Genomic DNA, 20,846 nt, shown 5'->3' with positions numbered 1-20,846 from the left:
AGTCACGCCTGCTACCCATTGCGTACGCAAAAAAAAAAGGGGGGGAAGGGGGGGGGCGAAAAAAAAGCGGAAAAACCTCTTCAAACAAACATCGGGATCGCACGGCTACTGCCAGAGGTCCCGAGAAGTCAAGAGGTCCCGGGAGCAGCACAAAGGACGGGGCAGGACCGCTGCGTGTCCCTTCCCATCCCGGCCTTTCTGCTCCCTCCTCCGCGGGGGGCTGCCCCCCGCTCCCCCCAGGCGGTCACCCCGAGCCGGCGGGGCCGCCGGGACCGCCGGGACCGGCTGCCGGGCGCTCCGCTGCGGCTGCTCGGCCCCTCCAGCTCGTTAAAATGCCCGCATGCCCCTCATGCGGAAAGGGATCTCTTGTCAGCCGCTCTAGATCGAGATCTAAATCCAGGCACCCTGAAACTGACAGTTGGAGGAAAATCCTCCAGGGCTTAAGGAAACGCACTTTTACAATACTGGAGGGATTTGTTTAAGTTTCAGTCTCGGCTTTAATTGAAAAAACGCTTCTCATCTGCAGGACCTCAGAGGAGAGGAAAGAGCCTGAAGCACGCAGTTAAAAAAAGGGAGGAAAAGAACAGAAAAAGAACAAAAAGAGGGGGGAAAATGGAAAATAAAAAGGACTCCAAGATAACCGTAAACATTTATCTTTCATATTTGTCTCCCATTTTCTTAACTGGTTTAGTCTAACTTATTTCATTTAGCCCACGAAGCAGAGAGGACTGTGTTATGAACATGAAACTGAAACCGCAATAATGAAGAGATTTCCTAGAATAAAAACGATGATTATAGAACAACATCTGAGTAACCAAATCTGCCAAAAAGTTTAATTTCCGTATACTCTGGTAAAACAAACCAGTTGTGCTCCAAAGCTGGGATCAGCTCAGAAATGGATACACCAACCAAAATAAACATCTCCACCAAACAGCAAATGCACTTCTGTTTAATCATAGGCACTTCATCTTTTAAAGTCTCGGTACCAGGTCTCGGAGACTTCTTAATGCTATGTTTCAAACAAGCGTCTGCTGCGAAGACGACATTGCTAACAGGTAGAAGGCTGCTGACTGAACGTCTTGCCCCCTATTCTCGTACCAGGGCTGTGTCAAGTCGCGACTGCAGCAGCACGCGGCTCTGCCACAGGGCTGCCCTGCCCGGCTTTGCGTCATTGTCCGTCCTGTCTCGCACCGTGGAGAAAGCAATGACACCTTCGTATATCGTGACATCTGTGTTGGGAGTAAATGCCTCTTCCCGCTCGACTAATATTAATGATCAAAACGAGTTATCTGAAATGGGCGTAGGTTAGAGTGGTTTTCAGAAGACGTCCTCCCGCCTCCCCCCCCCCCCCCCATTTAATACATTTAGCCTCCTGAAGATCGCCGAAATGACTTGAGGATGTCACCCGAGGGTGACATTTAGATAGATGTCCCGTAGCAGAAGGCGAAAAAGGACGCTTGCTCGCCGATCTAGAGCAGGGAAGAATGTTTATATATAAAACCGCGGATATTTAAAAAAAAAATATTCCGAATAGGTCGTTACAACGAGATCAGGAATCGCACGTCGGCCTCCTTGCCCCTCCAGGAAAAAAAAAAAAAAAAAAAGAAGACATAGAGATAGGTAGGTAGATATAGATATAGATATATTATTTTTTAATTTTTTTTTTTATGGTGGGAACAATTTAAATCGATGTCTCAGGAAAGGTAAACACGGTCTATAGGCTGGGCGATCACTTTTTTCTATTAAAAATGTGTAGTAAACATTGCCGGGCTTGGTAGTGTTTTTCTTAGCTGATCCTCAGGTACAATCAAGCCATTTTCGGACACATTCCCATGTATGTAGCAGTGGTGATCTGGAGGAAGCTGTCGACGCCTGTTCAGTTAATTTAGGTTTTCTTTGTCTAATTACTGTGGAGCTTAGGGAAAAGGAGCCGGGCTCAGGGCCGTAAACTGACACTTGGGCTCTGTGTGTGGTATCCAGGCAGAGTTTGATGGAAAAAGCCTGCTACCACTCAACTGCAGGTCACTGTCTGGGACCAGCCCCACCCCCTCCCTGCCCGTACCCACCAGCGAGCTCTCAGCACGGAGCTGCGCTGGAAACAGACGGACACACAGACACACACGCAGACACACACACACAGCGCTGCAGGCACGCTGACACGGCGTCCCGCTCTGCCCGCGTCCTTCCCACCCCCGTGCCTTTGGTCCAGCATCCCTGTCTGCTCTGCCTCTCGTCCTGCCGCCGTCCTCCTGCCGTCTCCAGTTTGATCCTGGAGCCTCCTCCATCATCTGGGAGCAGGCCTGTGCCTCCGCCGGCCCCTCTCCTCCCGGCCCCCTCCGGCGCCCCGTTTCCTCCGGCAAACGGTGTTTGCCAGCACGCGTGACCCACCCGCTGCACCGAGGGGACGTCCCTGAGGGGCGGAGGGAGGGCGCATCCCTGGTCCTCGGACTTGACCCCTGTTGCCCTATAAAATGAATTACATTTTATAGGGAGGTGGGGGTGGCAAGGCACAGCGAGAAGTCTTAAAACCCGGAGGTCTGGCAGGCTTGAGGAGCAGCAGACACCGCTGCCTGGGGCTCCGCAGGGTGGGAGACCCCCTCACATGTACCCACGCCCGCACCCGGCGGCATCAGCGCCCGTGTGCCCCGGGGCGCAGCGGCGGAACTTTGGGCTGGCAGCCGCTCCCCTCGCCCCGGGGCCGTGCCGGGAAGCAGCGGGCAGACCGGTGCCTGAGGGGCCGCGGGAGCCCCGGGAAGGCGGTAAACGGCGTCGCTGCGTGCGGCGGGGCCGGCAGCGAGAGGGAGCCGGGGATGGTGCGGCAGCAGCGGCGGCAGCAGCGCCTCCTGCCCAGATGACGGGTGGACAGAGGCCAGCTGGAAAGGGGGTGGTCTCTCTCTTCCTCCCTCTCGCTCCCCCTCTCCCTCTCTCTATCTCTGCTGATTTCTCGGCCGGATTCAGGGGGGTCTGCGGGGAAAGGGAAAAAAAAAAAAAGAGCAAGATTGAAGGAACTGATAGGCGGTCGCGCTGTGCCTTTTAGGCAAGAAAAAAAGTATATATGAAAGAATAACAGCGCGGAAGAGCTTGGAGGGGGGGCTCTTGCGCTTCCTCCTCTTCCCGAATTAGGCAGCGGGATGGTCCCCAGGTGGGGGGCAGAGGAGGAAGCGGAGCGTTGAGCGGAGCCTCCGCGGGCGGCGCGGCGCGGCGCAGGGAGGGCGGGGGCCGGGCCGGGCCGGGGCCGGGCCGGTCCATCCCGCCCAGTGCCTGGCTCCGGCGGAAAGCAGAGGAGCCATTGCGCAAGGGATCGCGGAGAGGGATGCGCAGGGCGCTGCCGCCGCCCCGCCGCCGCCCGCCGCGCTGAGGAGGTGCCCGGAGGACAGCAGCTCCCACCGCCCCCCCCCGCTCTCCCCCTGCGGGGCACCCCCCGCCCCGGTACCCACCCCGCCCGGCTCCCCCCCTTCCCTCCCAGCTTCACCCCACCCTGCCCCATTCCCCTCCCTCCGCCAGATGACCACCGAGAGCGGCCAGCAGCGGCTGGAGCCCCCCGTCCCTCTCCGCTCCTGCAGCCCGGCTCCCGGAGCTCTCCAGATGAGCCGGCCGCCCTCCTCCGCCCTGGAGACCTCCACCTCCTCTTCCTCCACCTCCACCTCCTCCTCCTCCTCGGCGGCGGCGTCGTCCTCCAAGAGCAAGAAGGCCAGCTCAGGGCTGCGGCGGCCTGAGAAGCCCCCCTACTCCTACATCGCCCTCATCGTCATGGCCATCCAGAGCTCGCCCTCCAAGCGCCTGACCCTCAGCGAGATCTACCAGTTCCTGCAGGCCCGCTTCCCCTTCTTCCGCGGCTCCTACCAGGGCTGGAAGAACTCTGTGCGCCACAACCTCTCCCTCAACGAGTGCTTCATCAAGCTGCCCAAGGGCCTGGGCCGCCCGGGCAAGGGCCACTACTGGACCATCGACCCGGCTAGCGAGTTCATGTTCGAGGAGGGCTCCTTCCGACGGCGGCCCCGCGGCTTCAGGAGGAAATGCCAGGCGCTGAAGCCCATGTACCGCATGATGAACGGGCTGGGCTTCGGCGCCTCCATCCTCCCGCAGGGCTTCGACTTCCAGGCGCCCCCCGCCTCCCTCGCCTGCCATTCCAACGGCTACAACCTCGACATGATGCCCAACGCCATGGCCAGCGGCTACGAGGGACTCAGCGGCGGCCACCACGTCCCGCACATGTCGCCCAACCCCGGCTCGACCTACATGGCCAGCTGCCCGGTGACTGCCAACGGGGACTACGGTCCCGACAGCAGCAGCAGCCCCGTGCCCTCCTCGCCGGCCATGGCGAGCGCCATCGAGTGCCACTCGCCCTACACGAGCCCTTCGGCTCACTGGACAGCCTCGGGGGCCTCGCCCTACATAAAGCAGCAGGGCCTCCCCGCCGCCAACGCCGCCTCCTCCGGCATCCACTCCAGCGTGCCCTCCTACTCCCTGGAGCAGGGCTACCTGCACCAGAGCCCCCGCGACGACCTCTCAGGTAGGGACCCAGGGGGACGGCGGGGGCGGCGGGGAGCGCGGCGCCGGCGGGGCTTTCTCCGGCGACGAGGGTTTCGCGCGGGGAAACCCCGACCTCCACGGCGTAGGAGAAAGAGGCGCATTGTCTGCGAGAGGGAGGAAAATGCGCGTGGGTTGGAGCTATTCTGTTTCGGGACAGGGGGGATGTCTGGGGGTGCTATGGGTACGGCTGCGAGCATCCCTCCTTCTTGCCCAGGAGCGCTCCGAGGAAAGCCCAGCTCCCTCCCGGCTCCGTCCCGGCTCGCACGTCCCCCCCGGTGCCGGCGACATGTGCGCGGCGGCGGGAGCGGGGCAAGCCCCGCCGCTCCGGGCTGCGGCTTCACTTCGCGGGGAGCGCCGCCGGGCACCGCCGCCGCCTCGGTAAACCGCGGTCGGCGGAGACGCGTCGCGGGAATAATCAAAAAAAGGCGTTAAATATTATCCCCTGAGCCCTGCGGGGGGAAAAAACCCAAACCGCTTATCTGGAAAAATGCGAGAGAGATTAAAGCGGATCCAGTGTATTTCTGCAACCGGAGGGAAAGAGTTTTCTGGTCTCTGTCTCCCGCCCCCCCCCCCCCCCGGCCGGTGATTACAGACAATGTCTGCTCAGAAAAATCCGAGCACAAAAATGGGTAAAAGATGTTGGGCTCTTACGGGGAAATTTTCCAAATAGCCCTTTTAAACGTGGGTCCCGGAGGTTAAGCAAACAAAGACAGTCTGGGCTGGACCACACCGAAGAGGATTTTAGCCTGACTTAACCCCTATGAGAGCGGGGTCTTGTTCAATTTTATGGGAATTTCAACAAGTAACAAATACAGGCGACCCTCAGCTCTGGGTCCCCTCCCGCCCTCTCCTTGGGCGCTGTCAATCACTCTCCCGTCCTTCTGTGAGCCCCGCAGCCTACCCCGGCCTCCCCACAGCCTGCTGCCGCCGAGGGGAGGGCAAGCTGGGAGCCCAGCCGCCGGGGAAGCCGCTTTGCCATCACCGCAGAAGGGACTTGGGGTGTCAGGGGAGAGCGAGCGGTTGCAAATTTTCCTCCCTTAAAAAAAAAACAAAACAAAAGAAAACCAAAAACAAACAAAAAACATCAAACCCTAAATAACCCTGGTGTGGCTCCCGCGGAGCGTGTCGCCGTCGTACTGGGGTTTCAGCGCAGAGAGGGCTGCGGGGACGCGGCTCCTCCGTGCCCACGGGGCTCTGCTGCGGAGGCTTAAACCCACTTTTCGGAGATTCAGGTCGTCCTTCCACGTGGTTTTGGGAGCCGGGGCGAGAGGCCGGCGGGTTCACAAGGGCATCCCCTGCCGAAATACGTACCGTTACCGTTAGGAATATCTGCTTTGCTTTGTTGTTATTGCTGCTGTTACTTGGATTTTTTTTGTTTATTTGTTTTCTTTTCCTTTCTTTTGGATTTTTTTTCTCTGCTTGTTTTACTCCTTGCGGCCCCGCGGGCCGCCGCGCAGGGCCCACGGGGCCACGCGTGGCGCGGGAGTGGGGCTGGCCGCGGGAGCGGGGCTGGGAGGCGGCTGCCCCCTCCTCCTGACAGACACCCGAGGTGTGAAAGGCGATTTCTAGAAGAGAAATTTTCATTTCGAAGCAGCCCAAGAACAGCTCTTCAAAACAAAAAGCAGAAGGAGAGAGAGAGAGAGGAAGGGAGCTGGTTCCCCCGAAGCCTCCACCACGGTTTCCGAGGCTGGGGCGGTTTAAATCCGAATTGTTTCTGTTCAAGGACGAATATACATGCAGACGGACCGATGGACGTTTTCTTAATGCCGACGACGAGCGTCCGTTTCCAGCAGCTCAGATTTAATGCCACCACTCTGCAAAACGGCGTTTCTCCGCTTATTTTCTACAGCTTCAGGATCTGGGCCCAGGACTTTAGTGGAAGCCATCCCCATTCCTTGATTAGCTAAAAAAAAAAAAAAAAACAACCAACCCTTTATTTTTTTGCGTGGATCCAATCCTCATTCATGTGTGTTACACAAAATCTCTGCGGCGCAAACGTTTTAGTAGAGTGAAAGGAGAGGGGGGAAAAAAGATCCGAGCTCCTTCATTCGTAATTACTACCAGCAATAATCTTTCTCCTCCTCTCCCCACAAAAGCAAGTGAAATTCGCCTTTCCCTTTCTTTTAGTTAAATGCAATGCAAATTCAGTGGCAACCGCTGTTGATCGGTCAATAATCCTCTACTCATGACAGCGACAGGGCGGACTTAAAACCTTGAATTTGCATCAGACCTAAGAATAAGAGAGGACAAAATTGGAAACAGGAGGCCCAGTTCTGCTAAAAGGATTTTGAAGCTGGGGGGCGGGGGGGAGCCGGATTTTTTTCGCACGCTATTAAATCCTGCTAAATGATTGAATCAGGACTGTAATAAAGTGCCCCGGTTTATGGTGAGCATACCAGCAGGGTTATTAGAAAGCCGAGGAAATCCAGCGAAATAATCACTTTTATAAAGTGAGCTCTGCGGGGTGAAGGAGGGGACAGTGCCGGAGGAGACGGGCTGTGCGCGCCGCCTGCGCAGCGCCGCGGGCCGCGGCCAAAGGGGTCGGCTCCGCCACTCCTTGGGGAAAACCGGGGACGTTTCCCTCTTCCCCCCTCCCCTTCTCTCCTTCTCCTTCTTTTGCTGCCTTTTTTCTTTTTTTTTTTTCTTTTCTCTTTTTTTTTTTTTTTTCCCTTGACCCTCGGTCAGATTTGACAGGATCCCGCTAGCCGAGTTTGACATCCATACGCCAAATCAAATCCCTCTCTGGCTTTACCCTGCAGGCCTTGCTCAGGCAATGCTCCCCTCCCCGCCGGATCCAGTAGGAGCCCTGCCAGACTAAAGATCCCGGCACGGCCCTACGGCGCGGGTTGGGGGGGGGGAGGATCTCCCACGCGGCCCTTGGACTTTGTCCCCCGAAAGGCTGCCTTAGGCTGTGGGAAATGAAAATGGGAATTTGCAAGGTCATTTACATGTCGGTGCCGCGGATGTACTTCGCTCGTTGTTGTTGATGAACCGTAGGGTGCCCTCGGTCTGTACCTCACATTTATGAAAGCACACACGCGTATAGGCGTGCACGCTCGTATACTCACACACACACGCGCAAATAAATACACTATCAACACACAAGCGGATCGCGGTTGGAATTCAACCTGCAGCCATTCGAGTCAGAAGGAAAAACCTCCCAGGGACGGGATGGGGAGGGGGAAGAGGGAGCAAAGATGGGATTCAAATGGCTGCGGCGCATCCAGAAAAACACGCAAGTCGCATCCGCTCCTCGCACACACGCACTCCCTCATCTACACCACACGCAGAGGCTGACCTAACCCCACACGCTGATAAATACGCAGGCAGAGGGGCAGACAGCAGAGCGTGTGCGCCCACACGAGAGGGGCGCCCGGAGATACACGTACGCCCGGGATGCGCCCCACGCATGTGTCCGTGGGCATCCACCTCCGCTCGCCTTCCTCTCCTCAGCCTGTGTGCCACACGGTTGTGTAGTTTATAACCTCCCCACAGAGCGGGCACGGGGGCTCGTACGAGCACGGGTGCAGCCCCGAGCCCACCCGGGGGCGATGGGGGACTCCGGGGGATCCTCCTTGATGGGACCCGCAGCTCTTTCTGCCCTGCAAGGGGGACAGGCTTTGCCCCGGGGGAGCGCCCAGTCCGCTGCCAAGAAAGGCGGAGAGGAGCTACCAAACCTTGCAGGAGGGAGCCGAGAGTGGGGTAAACGAAGCAGCGTGTCAGCCCTGCCGCATGCAGCCTCTGCTCCCCGCGGGTGAGGGAGAAGCGGCTGCTCTGCCCGAGCAGAGTTACCCGACTTCTGAGCAGCTCTTGTTATTTCCTTCTCTTGCAGTGGGATTGCCTCGCTACCAGCATCACCCCTCCCCGGTGTGTGATCGGAAAGATTTTGTCCTCAATTTTAATGGCATTTCTTCGTTTCACCCTTCCGCTAGTGGATCTTACTACCACCATCACCACCATCAAAGCGTCTGTCAAGACATCAAGCCCTGCGTGATGTGAAGGCAGCGCCCCAACAGAGACAATCAGGTGGCATTGAACAGAGCCGAGGTGTAGACGGACCCACGCAGATTAAATATAATGTGCACTCTGATAGCATTGATAGTACACGAGTCACTTAGCAAAATTACATAAGGAAGCAATGTTTTCGGTCCCCCTCCATCGCTTGAAGGACACGTACAGTCGATATAACGCTCCAAAGCTCTTCCTAAAAGAAAAATGCCTTGAGTGATATGTTGGGTTAGGTGGGACTTCAGTGTCCTTATGCCAAGTCTGACCAGCTTAACCATAAACCGCCTTTCTGTGATCTCCTAAAGAATCGAGCTTTGGGAAAGGGAACAATTCGATATATTTTTATACGAGAAAGTGTCTTTGAATAGGAAAAATAAACCTCCCAGCTCAGCACCTGCGAGGACTCCCCCTTCCGTTGCTGCGTTAGCGGGAAATTTACTTCTTTTTTTGTTGTTTTTTTCTCTCTCCGAACCCCACCAAGGACACTTTGTATGGACTTCAGCACCGACCGATCGATATTATTAAAACAGTATTGTTTAGCCCTTTCGTGTATAGACTTTAAGAAAAGTTCAATTTTTTTTTCAGTATTGCAGCAATACAACGTTTTGTTCTTTATTTTTACAAAAATTTTCTACCACAATATTTTTTAAAAAAATATTTTAAATAAATCTCGTGTATACTCACACACTATTGCTTTAAAAGGAGAATATATTTGCACTTATGTATACTTTTTACAGTTTGCCAAAATATTTTGATGTACAAATTTTTTTTTTCCAATAAAATGTATATAAACGACTATGCACTGGACAGGCAGTTATTTTCCCTCGGCTCCTTCTGAGAAAACTCTTCCACCCCAGCATCGGAGATCGTTAAAGCTGCAACCCCAAATCCTCCAGCCGCTGGAGGCGGAGGAGGGGAGCGAGTGATTGACCCGAGGAGGCCAGTGCCGTGGTCTCTGGGCTGCACCTCCCGCTCTCACCCACTTCCCACCCTGCTTTCCCCCGCCGCTGGGTAGACTTTGAAATAACCGGGACACGACACAAAAGCAGCAGGGTCCAGACTGCCTGCTCCTCTCTTCGACGGCTCCCCCGGACCCCAAACGCCCTCCCCGCTGTTCAGGGTTGTGTCCAGGTGTCCCCGTGTCCCCGTCCCGCCTGCCCACGCAGCGGCAGGAGCCCCTGTGCAACGCGGGGTTGCACCCGGGAGGGCATGTCATGGGTGGGCGGCGAGAGGGATCCGCGATAAAACCGTGGCTTGATAAGGACTGGGGGGAGCCGCTGAGAATGGCGTGGCCCCAGTGAGCGGGGCGGGAGGGGAGAAAAAAGAAAAGAAAAAAAGAAACAAAAGAAAAGAAAAGGGCCCCTGAAGTACCCTAAGCCAAACAAACCCTGTCCCCAAGATGCCGCCGTGCCCTGCGGAGGGTGAGCGGCCCGGGGTCGGAGCCGGGCGCCGGGAGCTGCTCGCCCGCGCATCCTGCAGCCGCCCCCGGCCGCGCCGACCCCACGGCCCCCGCGGCCACCCTGGCCGGGGGATGCCCGCCGAACCCACCCGGCACGGCACGGCACGGCTCGCCTCGGCCCGGGGGGTGGCCACGGCCCGGGGGTAGCCTTGCGCGGCCCCGCTGGGGGGCGCAGCTCGCCGCCGCCCCCCGCGCAGCCCACCCCATCCCACGGAGGGGACAGAGGCGCCCCCGTGCCCCAATGCGCCCCGCAAGCCGGGGCAGCCCCGCCACGCCGCCCCGACTCTCCCCGGCCCCGCGCCCAAATGCTGAAAAGCGCGAGAGTTTCAGCAAAACGGTGTATGTGTACATATGTACAAAAATGCGTACATACACACATACATATAAAATTATCTCTATGTAATTATATATAGAGATAAAATGCCTCATCTTTCAAAATATCTACTTGAGCGCAAACATGCCCTTTTCTTCCCTGAGCTTCTCAGGGCCTGTGATAAATTATAAAGTCAGTTTCAGAGTTTGCTCCGACCACAGTGCTGTGTTTACATTCTTTCCGAGGCAAGCCTGCATGGTCGTAATTTATATCCTAAACACTTGAACGTAACTTGTTTATACAGGAATGACAGGACCTCAAAGAGGGAAAAAAAACCGCCTCCCGCCGCCCCGGCGGCCGGGCGCGGGCCGCCAGTGCCCTCCAGCGGCCCCGGCCCGCCAGCGGCCCCGGCCCGCCCGCACACCGCCCCCGCTCTCCGCCGCCCAGCTGCTGGCAGCCTCCCGGCTCCACAGATTTCACTGGAATTTGGCATTGCGATTTGCATTTCCCCCCCGCCACCACCTTCTGAGTGCCGTTATATTCCAGAAAACGTGAGTACTGCTCACACCGGCTTTCTCCTCAGAAAGGGAAAGGACTTGCTAGGGCATCCTTCAGTTTGGAGCTTCTGTGTTCTCCCATAATGACTTAAGACTATTCTCCTTTAACAGACCGAGGTTCCCTTTTCCCCGTGAAAGCTTCCCAAACAAAGGACGTTTCAGAAGCAGTACTCTTTAGACATCGGTACGTTTCTGGGTGCTGCCAGTAAAATGAACCCAGCCTCTTTCCTCTGAATTTAAGGGTGACCAGCAAACGACAGGGAGGGAAAAAGTGGCCAGATTTTTAAGTTAATTTGATCTGATTTTGTTTTGATATTTGATTTTATTACAGTACCTTCTACCCTAGGAATTCAGCTCTTGTTTAGTCTAAAGAACTCCAGTGGCCACAGAGCCAGTGGGAGTCAAGACCAAGAGTTATGCCACAGCGAGGACAAGGTATTTGTGTTTTAGCCATATAGTTAAAAATACTTTGCATTTTTTTACATTTGTTAACAGTCATTGAACATGCCCAAATACTTCATATTTTGGAAAAAGAAATTCTTTGTTAGAGATCCAGCACATTGAGACGTCTAATCATAGCAGTAGTGATGCAGTACTCATCTCTGAGAGTCCTGGAGACCTACAGCATCAGAGAAAGATGAAATTTCTGGTCTTAAAACAAAACCAGAAATGTAGATGTGTATATTTACTCTGATCATTGTGAAAGAGCCCAGGAGGGCATACCTGAAGTTGAGCGTGTATTTGCTAGTCACCCTGTAGGGAAACCTGTAGTTGCCATGCTAAAATGAGCATCATTGGGTTGGTATAAAACACGGGAAGGTCTCTGCAACTTTCTTAGTTATTGCTCTTTTCTGTGACAATAGTCTGTTCTCTTTCTCTTTATCATTTGTTATCTTTTCATTCCTTGCCTGCTAACATGTCCCTGACTGCTTTGTCCTCTATGTGCGGATTGCAAGATGCCCAAGTGATACCTTTTTTTTCTTTAGCAGTGCTATAGTCCAAGTAGCACCCAACAACAGTCACGCACCTCCACTGAATTTGAAAATACGGTCATCACCGTCGCTGACTTTCAGCCTTGGGCTTCAGCCCGTACAACCACTCTGTCCTTACAGGTGAGCACAAAGGAGGATGAGAGCAGATAGCTTCAAGGTAGACTTCTGGTCTATCCTGATGAAGAGCTTGTATATCCAAAAAGCTGCATTAGTTTTTCCAACCAGATCAGTTGGACTAATGCATTAGTAATGCATCTCCTGCAAACCTCGCCTCGCTAATGACCTCAGACCGCCACAGCTACAAGAAAGCTACAACTAAATTACAAATAGTTAGTCATCTAGACTGATGGCGTAGCTCGCATTTGGTGAGGCGCTGAGGCAAATGGATTGAACGTAGACTAATCCAAACATTTCCATTATTAGAGCACACTAGGCAGAGTTTCCGCAAGATGGGAATGAAATCACGCTGGAGCGCCTCAAACAGTTTGCATGTGATCCGCTATAATCTTATATATATTTTTTCTCCATTCTCTGGTTTCATCACAGTCTTACTGCCTCGGTGGAGGGATTTTGCTTGTGAGGGTGTTTATGTTACACAGAACAAAAACACTCAACTACTCCAAAGCTGGGATCATTTGAACAATCAATTTAACATTGGCAAAATTAGTCAAATGCAGAGATATCTTATGTGGGATGTTGAACTTCTAGCTCATAGTTGACCAAAGCATTCTTTAAAACAGTCAGTTTATTAATCCCATTAAAACCCCTTGCCCATTATTCTATTAAGAACAACAGCAGATTAATATCTTGCTGTATTTTAGCTCAGCTGGCAAAGTACTTTTTGCCAACACAATATTTTAATGATAGAATCATAGAATGGTTTGGGTTGGAAGGGACCTTAAATATCATCTAGTTCCAACCCCCCTGCCATGGTCAGGGACACCTTCCACTAGATCAGGTTGCTCAACTTGACCTTGAATGCTTCCAGGGATATTTTCACTTTGGTGTGAGAGTTTTAGCCTGCTTTGGAGGCAAAGAAAGATTTTTTTTTTTTTACTCAATAACAATAAGCCTGATTTTATTGAACTAGAAAGATTTGCTCACCAACATATGCATGAGGTAATATTTAAATAAGCCTGTTCAATAAAATGCTAGGTATGTCACTTAGGCCCTGAGAAAGCAAGGTGCTGTTTTCAATTATAATTTTAACATACCTGAGCATGTGAGTACTCCCATTAAAGTCAATGGGATTATGCAGATGCTTAGGGTTAAAAGTGCTTTGCTGAAGAAGGATGATGGGACTAGAATTAAACACTACAGGTTCCTCCTATATGCTGCAGCTGAGTCCTGTCTAAGAACTGGAGTAGAATATACCTGATTCATATACAGGATGAAAATTAATTCAAAACATACTCCAGCTTTGAATAGAGATGTATTTTACAAAACCTGCTGGCGTTAATCTGTATGAAATACTGCTTTAGCTAATAAGAACACCCGGGCTTTATTTATATGTTGAGCCATTTGATAGATACAAATGAAGAAAGAGGTAAATAGAAGCCAACATATTTTTGAATAAAAGCCCAGAGGTTCTCTCAGAGTTCAATGATCTTTGTGTCTAGATTATAAAGAATTCAGAGCAGCTTCATATGACTTGCCAACTACTGAATAGAGCTCCAAAACATCTGTAATATTAAACAACTTCAAGCCTCCTTTTTATGCTTGTTTTCATCCAACAGTGATTTATAGAAATCTATTGGCTTCTCCATTGGTCATTTCTAAAAAGAAATATACCGGGAGGAGGAGGAGGTTTTAAAATTTGTTGGGATACCACTACCAAACTGCAGCTGGAATTAGAGGTATTTTAACAGTGGATTTAGATTTATTTAGGAGATTATGGAGAAATGTTAACTGCATTACGTTGGTTATTTTAACCATTGCAAAATTAATTTGCGGAGTTCTGCAAAGAACCATTGGGCTCACAGGTAATTTGATGTTTTCGGGATAATTCAAAGAGACTCAGCTGCTTTTGAGGAACTGATAAAGGACAGATTTCTTGGACTAGATCCCCACTGGTAACATTTTCCTTGCAGTGGAGTTGCAGCCCATTAATTCTCACTGTCCAAATATAGGTAGCATTAGTTTAAATTAGAAGTTTTATAACTGATTTAGCTGAGCTACTGAAATCCTTTATGTACACAATCTTATCTCATTTTCAGAGATCCTCTTTGGATTGGTTTATTCCTGTCTTGATTAACATACACCAAACACATTTTACTTGATGAAAAATCTCTCGGTTTTATTTTTGTATCATTTCAAACTAGTTTAAAATTACTCTCTGAGGCTGGGTCTCATGCACAACAGTTTTCTGATATAATGAAAGGCGTGATTTAGTTCAAACTGCATAACTGGTGTTTATAGACACTCCATCACTGTAATCCCTCGTTTATACATGTACAGCTGCAAGCTATGCCAATACAACCAACTTTAAAGTGGTATCAACTCCCCAAAGCTGATTGAAACTAAACAGGGCTGTGTCTGTGACTAGGCAATCCTTATGTTAAAGGGCTGCAGCTTTTCCCTGTGAGATAGCTGACTGTTAGAAACTGGATCTAAAGCATGATCATACTGGAAGCTCCTGGACAATTTTCCTTGTGGAATCAAGGCTTTAAAATCAAGCCTTGGGCCTTCTTGCATTCAGGTTTTTTTTTTGTCGGGAGGTTTCCCAGCCACAGATTTGTTGACCACTAGTGGCTTGCAGAGCATTTGCTGGTGGCTGAGAGGCAGCTATTTGGTTACAGGACAGTGCCTCTCATCCTTTGCGGTGGAGAGAATATGAACAAATAGGAGGGGGAAGATGCAATGAAGATTAGAGTCAGCAGCATGATTCACCGTTTTAAAAAAGGAACAAAATGCTTTCAACATTAAAATTGCTGAAACATAGAAATGTTTCCAGCCTCTGCCACGTCTCCTTTGGCACATGGTCTCTTAGTGCTGGCCATTAATGATGGGAGAGCAGAGTTGTTCACTAGAGAGGACAAGGAGCACCGGAAAAGCACTGGAGGAAGTGTACTTTGATCCCAGGTGACTTAACAGGCAGAGGCGTAATAGGGAGGGTGCAGATACTGGGGAGCAATGTGAATGTTATCAAGTTGGGGTGCATCAAGTTGATAAAAGAGGTGCAAGAGCAGGGGTAACTTCTGCAGCCATCACAGGAAGCTCCACTATGTAACTATGAAAAGCAGAATTAGGTCCTTCAAAAATAGATATCAAGTTCTGCTCCTTATATCATGCACGAAATCCTGCTTTCCCACGTGAGAAGTTCCCCTCACTGCAGCGCACCCCTTTTTCCCTTCTGAGGCAGAAACAGAGCTGTGCTGCAAAGATTCGCAAACACTCCCATGCTGATCTGGGAACTGGGACACCTGACTACGTCAATATATTGGTTTTGCTTAGTCCAAGGCAGCAAGGAGAAGTGGACAGGAAAAAAGCAATAGCTCAAGATAAGCGACCTCCAGTAAACAAACAGAGGCTTGTTCCAGGACAGCAGAGGAGCAGGGAGTAGGAGGAATCTGGCTTGACTCCCCGTTGAAAGTGTCCAAAGTAGTCTGAACAAGCAGAACCAGGGCCCAGGACTCAGCCAAGTTACTCAGCAGGCTCAGAGTGTTGTCTGTCAAGAAAGCAGTAGGAGCTGTTTAGGGAAACCTATCTGAGACACAGGCACGTATGAAGCAGCCCAGCCTTGCTCAACCTCCCAGCAGTAGGCAGTATGGAGAGATGTCAGAGCTGCTGGTTTTTCAAATATCTTTTCTTTCTAAAAGCATTATATTTCTTCTATGAAAATCAACAGCCTGGACTTCAGGAGACTATTTTGTCCCTGGCTACTCCCAGTTGCAGGCTCCCCCAAAGATGGCAAATGCCCAGCCCTGCAGACACCGTGGAAAGTGCCGCTGGCATGCTGCATGTTACTGCAGCCTCCAGCCAGCGAAGCCTGATCTGTCGCCCAAGAGAGGAAAGGACCACAGCTCTGTGCTTGCCCTCAGCAAGAGCACAGAGTGGACAAAGGTGGAGCTCGGCTGGAGCAGTGATGCCTGATGTCAGTGTGTTTGTGACAGTAACAGCGGTGAATATCCAGGAAGGTGATGACAGCAGCAAGAGTCTAATCTGGCCAACAGAGTGCAGAGAGGTATTCCCTCAGCATGCTTTAGCCTTAGACCTCTGATAGTTTCAATCTTCTTTTGCTGTCCCCTCTTACCTTTCCATGCCTGTCAATTACCCCAGAAGATTTCTCCCTCTGCCAAGTGAGTGTTCTTTCAATCCCAGGACGCAAGCCTTGCTCCTGTTCTACTTCAGACAATGGCCTTTGTTACCAAAACCATGAGGGCAAGGAATGGCCATGAATGATTCATACATCGCTGTTTCTGTTCTAATATTATAACACCAGATATGCAGGGTTCTGCAAGCCCTTGACATTTCCTCTACATTTCCCCACTGATTTCCTCCTTATTGTTAAAGATTAATTGCTCGCACTGCAGCCCTACTATAGGACCAGGATTTAAAGGTATCCCTCAGTAAAAGAAAAGACATCCCCATGTGCTTACTTCCCAAATCCAAAGAAAAGAACTAGGATTCCTGAAACTTTCTCTTTTACTGTAGCATGTTGATTCTCTGCTCCTAAGTTTCCACTTCCTAAAGGAAATACCAGGAACTTTCCAACTCAGTTGCTGAAGGAAGAGGTCAAAAGAGAAGACGGCCAGAATACATGAGGGCAGACTCATAGTAACTCATCAGATCAGGCCCACAGAAGGTATAGGGGAGAGCAAAAAAAGGTCAAACCTGGTATTTAGTGCAGTAGGGATGGGCAAGTTCTACCAGCCAGTACTGTATTTGATTAGCTCCCTCTTGGCCCCATCCTTCAGCCTCAGAGGGAAATGTGATTAAAAGGCCATGCTCTCATTGAGTAGAAAAGCATCTGCAGTAAGCAGCTGACATTTGTCCATCCCAGGAGTGTCCTGTCTTCCTTTTCAGCCACCACTGCCCATCACCTGGGGGCTGGCTGCCTCCCCGGAGATGGCTCTAAGAGCAGTACAGAAGGGCATAAGACATCTGAGCAGTTTCCACATGCCCATAGTTGGTTCTGGATCTAAGTACCCCCAGGGTCCCCAGGCAGGAACCACACTCCAAGGGTGAAAAACAGAAAACAGATGCTCATATGAAACAGGCCATCCCGTCCAGGGCATCTCAGGACATATTTATTAGTCAGGAGCATGCACCACAGCAAATCATGGCTTTCCTTCTGTATGGAAAAGCCTTTGATGGTTGGCTACTAATGGCTAAAAATGAGGCAAATCCATAGTCCAGACAGCCTTTAGATATGCCAAAAAGATCCATGTGCTGGCAAAGACACTATTCAGCTTGTTCATTTCCTGTACGCCGTTTGAAACAGCCAGAGCCCTTTCTCACTACTTCGTCCTTTGAATGCAGAGTAAAATAAAAACAGAAGAAGAAACATGCAGCTAACAAAAGTCCCAAGCTCAGCACTTCAGAAGGGACTTGAGCACCGGGAGAGCAGACAGAGGATCCCCTAGAGCTGGGAAAGCCCCCACTTATAGCATATGTTCTGCATAGCCTGCTCTGTAGCAATGATAATAAATTCCTCTCTTGCCTGCACAGCTGTCATTCACAAGGTTGGTTCCTCCCACCAAAAAGAGGACCTGACACAGCTCTTTTACACCCTTACAGACACAGGCAGTAAGTAGAAGCCTAGAAAAAACCCATCTGCCCCATAAAGTGCACATGCTTTCATGTTCTTTCAGGTGGACTCGTGTCATTAGGAAGTGTAGCACGCTCCTCATCAGTCCAGACTCAAAGCCCATGTGGTCCAGGACCCTGTGTTTGAAAGGGGGACAGAAAATTGATGGACTTAAAAAAAGTGGTAAGGGGTCTAGCATCCCCTACTTGCTCATGGTGAAGTGTCTCTGGAAGGTGTGATCTACATCTTGAATGTCATTCATTGTTTTAGGAAGACCTAATTTTGCCAGTGTACCCATTTCCCAAGATCCCCACTTGGCAGTCTAAGAACTGCATACCAAATTCAGCATGAATTTCTTTTCCAAGCCCGTAGGTGAATGCTGCACCCATTTAAGATATTCTTTCAACTTTTTCAGCCCATTTCGCCAGCACTAGGTGCTTCAGAAGATGCAAGAAATTTTGCAGCAAGCAAGGATGAGATAACCTGCATCCTCACCAACTGCTCTGAGGGTGAAGATTGCACTCAGCTTTGAGCTTAACTCTTGGCCTCTCTGACATCCTGTGCTGGGGGGTACCAGAGGTTGTTTAGGTGGTATTTAAAAGACTGGTTTCTTTCTGTCCATTTTGTCTGTGTTTCTTTTAACTTTAATGCCAAGAAGCCCCTGATTCATCTTAACTAGGCTTTTATTAATTTTTAAGTGGTTTTACCACACCTCCTCTTGTCTCCTTCCTGAGGCAGCTAACCACCATCTTCAGACATTCTGGCCCCTACCATCTTACTGTGATTCTTCTAACCCCCCACCTCACAAGAAGTAAAACCTGCTTAGGCAGTAGACTGCAGTTTTCTATAGCATAGACGTCAAAGCTAGGTGTTAAAACTCCTTCTACAAAAAAAGTAGTCAAAATAGGCATCAGAGGAAGAGCGATCTGACCTCTTGGAGATCTCTGCTTTAGGAAAACATGAATCTTAACCTCAGCACACACATTTCTCTCTATTGGCTGTAAAAGAGTTCGGGTGATGGGCTCAGGTGAAGATGACTGCTCTGTAGGTAGATGAGATGAATCGAGGCCAAGGTGCCAGGTCCTGAACAACAAGTAATAGACAAGACTGCACTGCGTGATGCAGTATAGTCTCCATAGCTCGCTCTCTCATTGAAGAAGTTTCTATTAAGCTGCCTTCCATATGCCCCAAGACTTTTTCCAGAGCTAATTTCAAATGCTCCCAGTCACAAGAATATTTTGCCTTCCTCTTCAGTACGTCTGATTTTGCATGTGCCATCAATTTAGCTCTATCTGCCATCATATTGGTCCTTCGCCTGCTTTGGCTAAGTCCTACTGACATGCCTCCCCCACTGAAGTACCAGGCTTTGACTAACATAAATAACTTCACTGGAATTTAGCCATTTCACTTACTCCCATTCCCCTTTGCAGGCTGCCAATCTCTATCTTAAACAATATCAGACCTTGGCACTTCTCTGCCAACCTTTTTTCAGGGACAAAAAATTGCCATTTATTCTTGTAGCCAGCTTTTGGTTCATAGCTTCTCATGTGACAGCCTGCTATTTTCTTTAGCAAACACTTAACCAAGACCTTTTCAAAGGCCTTTAACAGAAGCACGGTGGATGCTGGAGTTCAGATAATTATTTCCTTTTTTACAGAAATCAGGTTGGAAATATTTAGATGCAATTGGAAGATTAGTGCTCAGAGTGTATGCAATGCATTTCAAGCCCATGAATAAACTTCTCACCTTAGTTACACTGGTGCAAACAAGCAAAAGCTTTATTAGTTTTGGTTGATTACTTGGGGAGAGTTAGCATAACTGAAAGAAAAACCTACTACAAAGGTTTTGAGAAGTTTACAGTCTGATTAGACACTATATTATAAAGATGATAAGATGTTATTATCAATAGCATTTTTATTTATAAAATCATCTTGTCCAGTGCACTGGGAGCACTACGTACTTGCAGATATCAGTATTTTGTTACTAAATGCACTTGTTAATAATAGGCGCTAACAGTGATCTGGAGAACCCAGTAAAAGAGATGAGAATGAGAAAGGAAACTAGCAAATATGAAGACCCCATAAAAAAAATAAAAAGTATTTGATATGAGATCTGTCGCTGCACCCTTCCTTGCTGTTATCCTCTGTACAGAGCAAAACAAAGGAGGCGGGTAGGAGGAAAAGTGCAGGAAATGAAATAAGGGTGGTTGTAAGATGCCCCCAGAAACGGTGAGCAATGCCCAGGGGACCGGGAAGCAGCTGGTCCTCCTGGCGCTGGCCTGTTTGGCGAGCGAGCTGGTGTGTCACCAGCCCTATCCGGACCCGGAGCTGACAGACACTCCTGTCTAACACCATTTCCGACAGAAGGACAGAGAGCGGTGTCCTGCCTCTCCCAGCCCGAGCGTCAAGGTGCCAAGACTACGTGGAACTTGCCCAAAATTTGCGAGGGAAGAATGAAGCTTAAGTCATACTCACGCGTGCGGGCTTTCTTTTGTTATTGTAACCCAGTTATCGGAGCAATGTGTTCCTGTTGATTCTTAAATCCTGCTTTGTTTTGAAAAGGCCAAACTGCATCGCTGGACGCATTGTCTGGTTACAGAGCTCCTGAGAGAGGGGAGTTCCAGCTGAGATCCAAGTCAAGCCAGCCCGGGAGACATGGGTTTGAAGCCAGGGATCTAGCCCGAAAGGGGGGGTCCCAGTCTGAAAGGATGGAGAGCGCAGGGCAGGGGCGCCCGTGGAGAGGCTGCAGAGGCGTGCAGAGGGCAGCAGGCACATTGGCCATGGAGGAGTCATGCTGACACGGGCAGATGGATACAGGCTGTTCTCATAGCTCGGTGCTGTGGCATGCCGATGTGACCAAGCCCACCACAGCTGACAGGGCTTTCCCTTTTTTGCTTGTGTTTCTACAGCCTGCAGACCAAAAGTCACCTGGGGACCTGGAAAGCATGACATCCACTTGCTCCTGTGAGGTGACACCTAGGGTTTGTGCCACCGATAATGTGTCTGGAAAGAAGGAAAGCCCAGAGAGATGATAAAAAGTGAGCCTACAAAGAAAGGCTTTTAACCTATAGGATGGGGAAACATGTATGGGTCAGGGCTGGGAAACAAGTATGAATTCAGCTGCCTAAAAAGGAGCTAAAAAAGGACAAAAGAGAGGTGTTTGGCATCACTCTGATGAGGAAAGAAGGTGGGAAATCCGAAGAAAAGAAAGTGTTAGGCGAAGGGCAGGCTAGGAC

General features: G+C 50.5%; 1 protein-coding gene across 1 annotated transcript; it reads left to right on the top strand.

The window, feature by feature from the left end:
• Nucleotides 1-3,137: 3,137 nt before the first annotated feature.
• On the top strand, nt 3,138-9,337 carry FOXF2 (forkhead box F2). The gene is made up of 2 exons (XM_075140698.1): nt 3,138-4,513; nt 8,366-9,337. The coding sequence occupies exons 1-2, from the start codon at nt 3,505-3,507 to the stop codon at nt 8,530-8,532; spliced, it is 1,176 nt and encodes a 391-aa protein (XP_074996799.1). The 5' UTR covers nt 3,138-3,504; the 3' UTR covers nt 8,533-9,337.
• The last annotated feature ends 11,509 nt before the right edge of the window (nt 9,338-20,846 follow it).

Source organism: Calonectris borealis, chromosome 2 (genome assembly GCF_964195595.1).
Source record: "Calonectris borealis chromosome 2, bCalBor7.hap1.2, whole genome shotgun sequence".
Lineage (NCBI taxonomy): Eukaryota > Metazoa > Chordata > Aves > Procellariiformes > Procellariidae > Calonectris > Calonectris borealis.
Note: the sequence above shows the minus strand (reverse complement) of the source record. Positions and strands in the feature narration are given on the sequence as shown.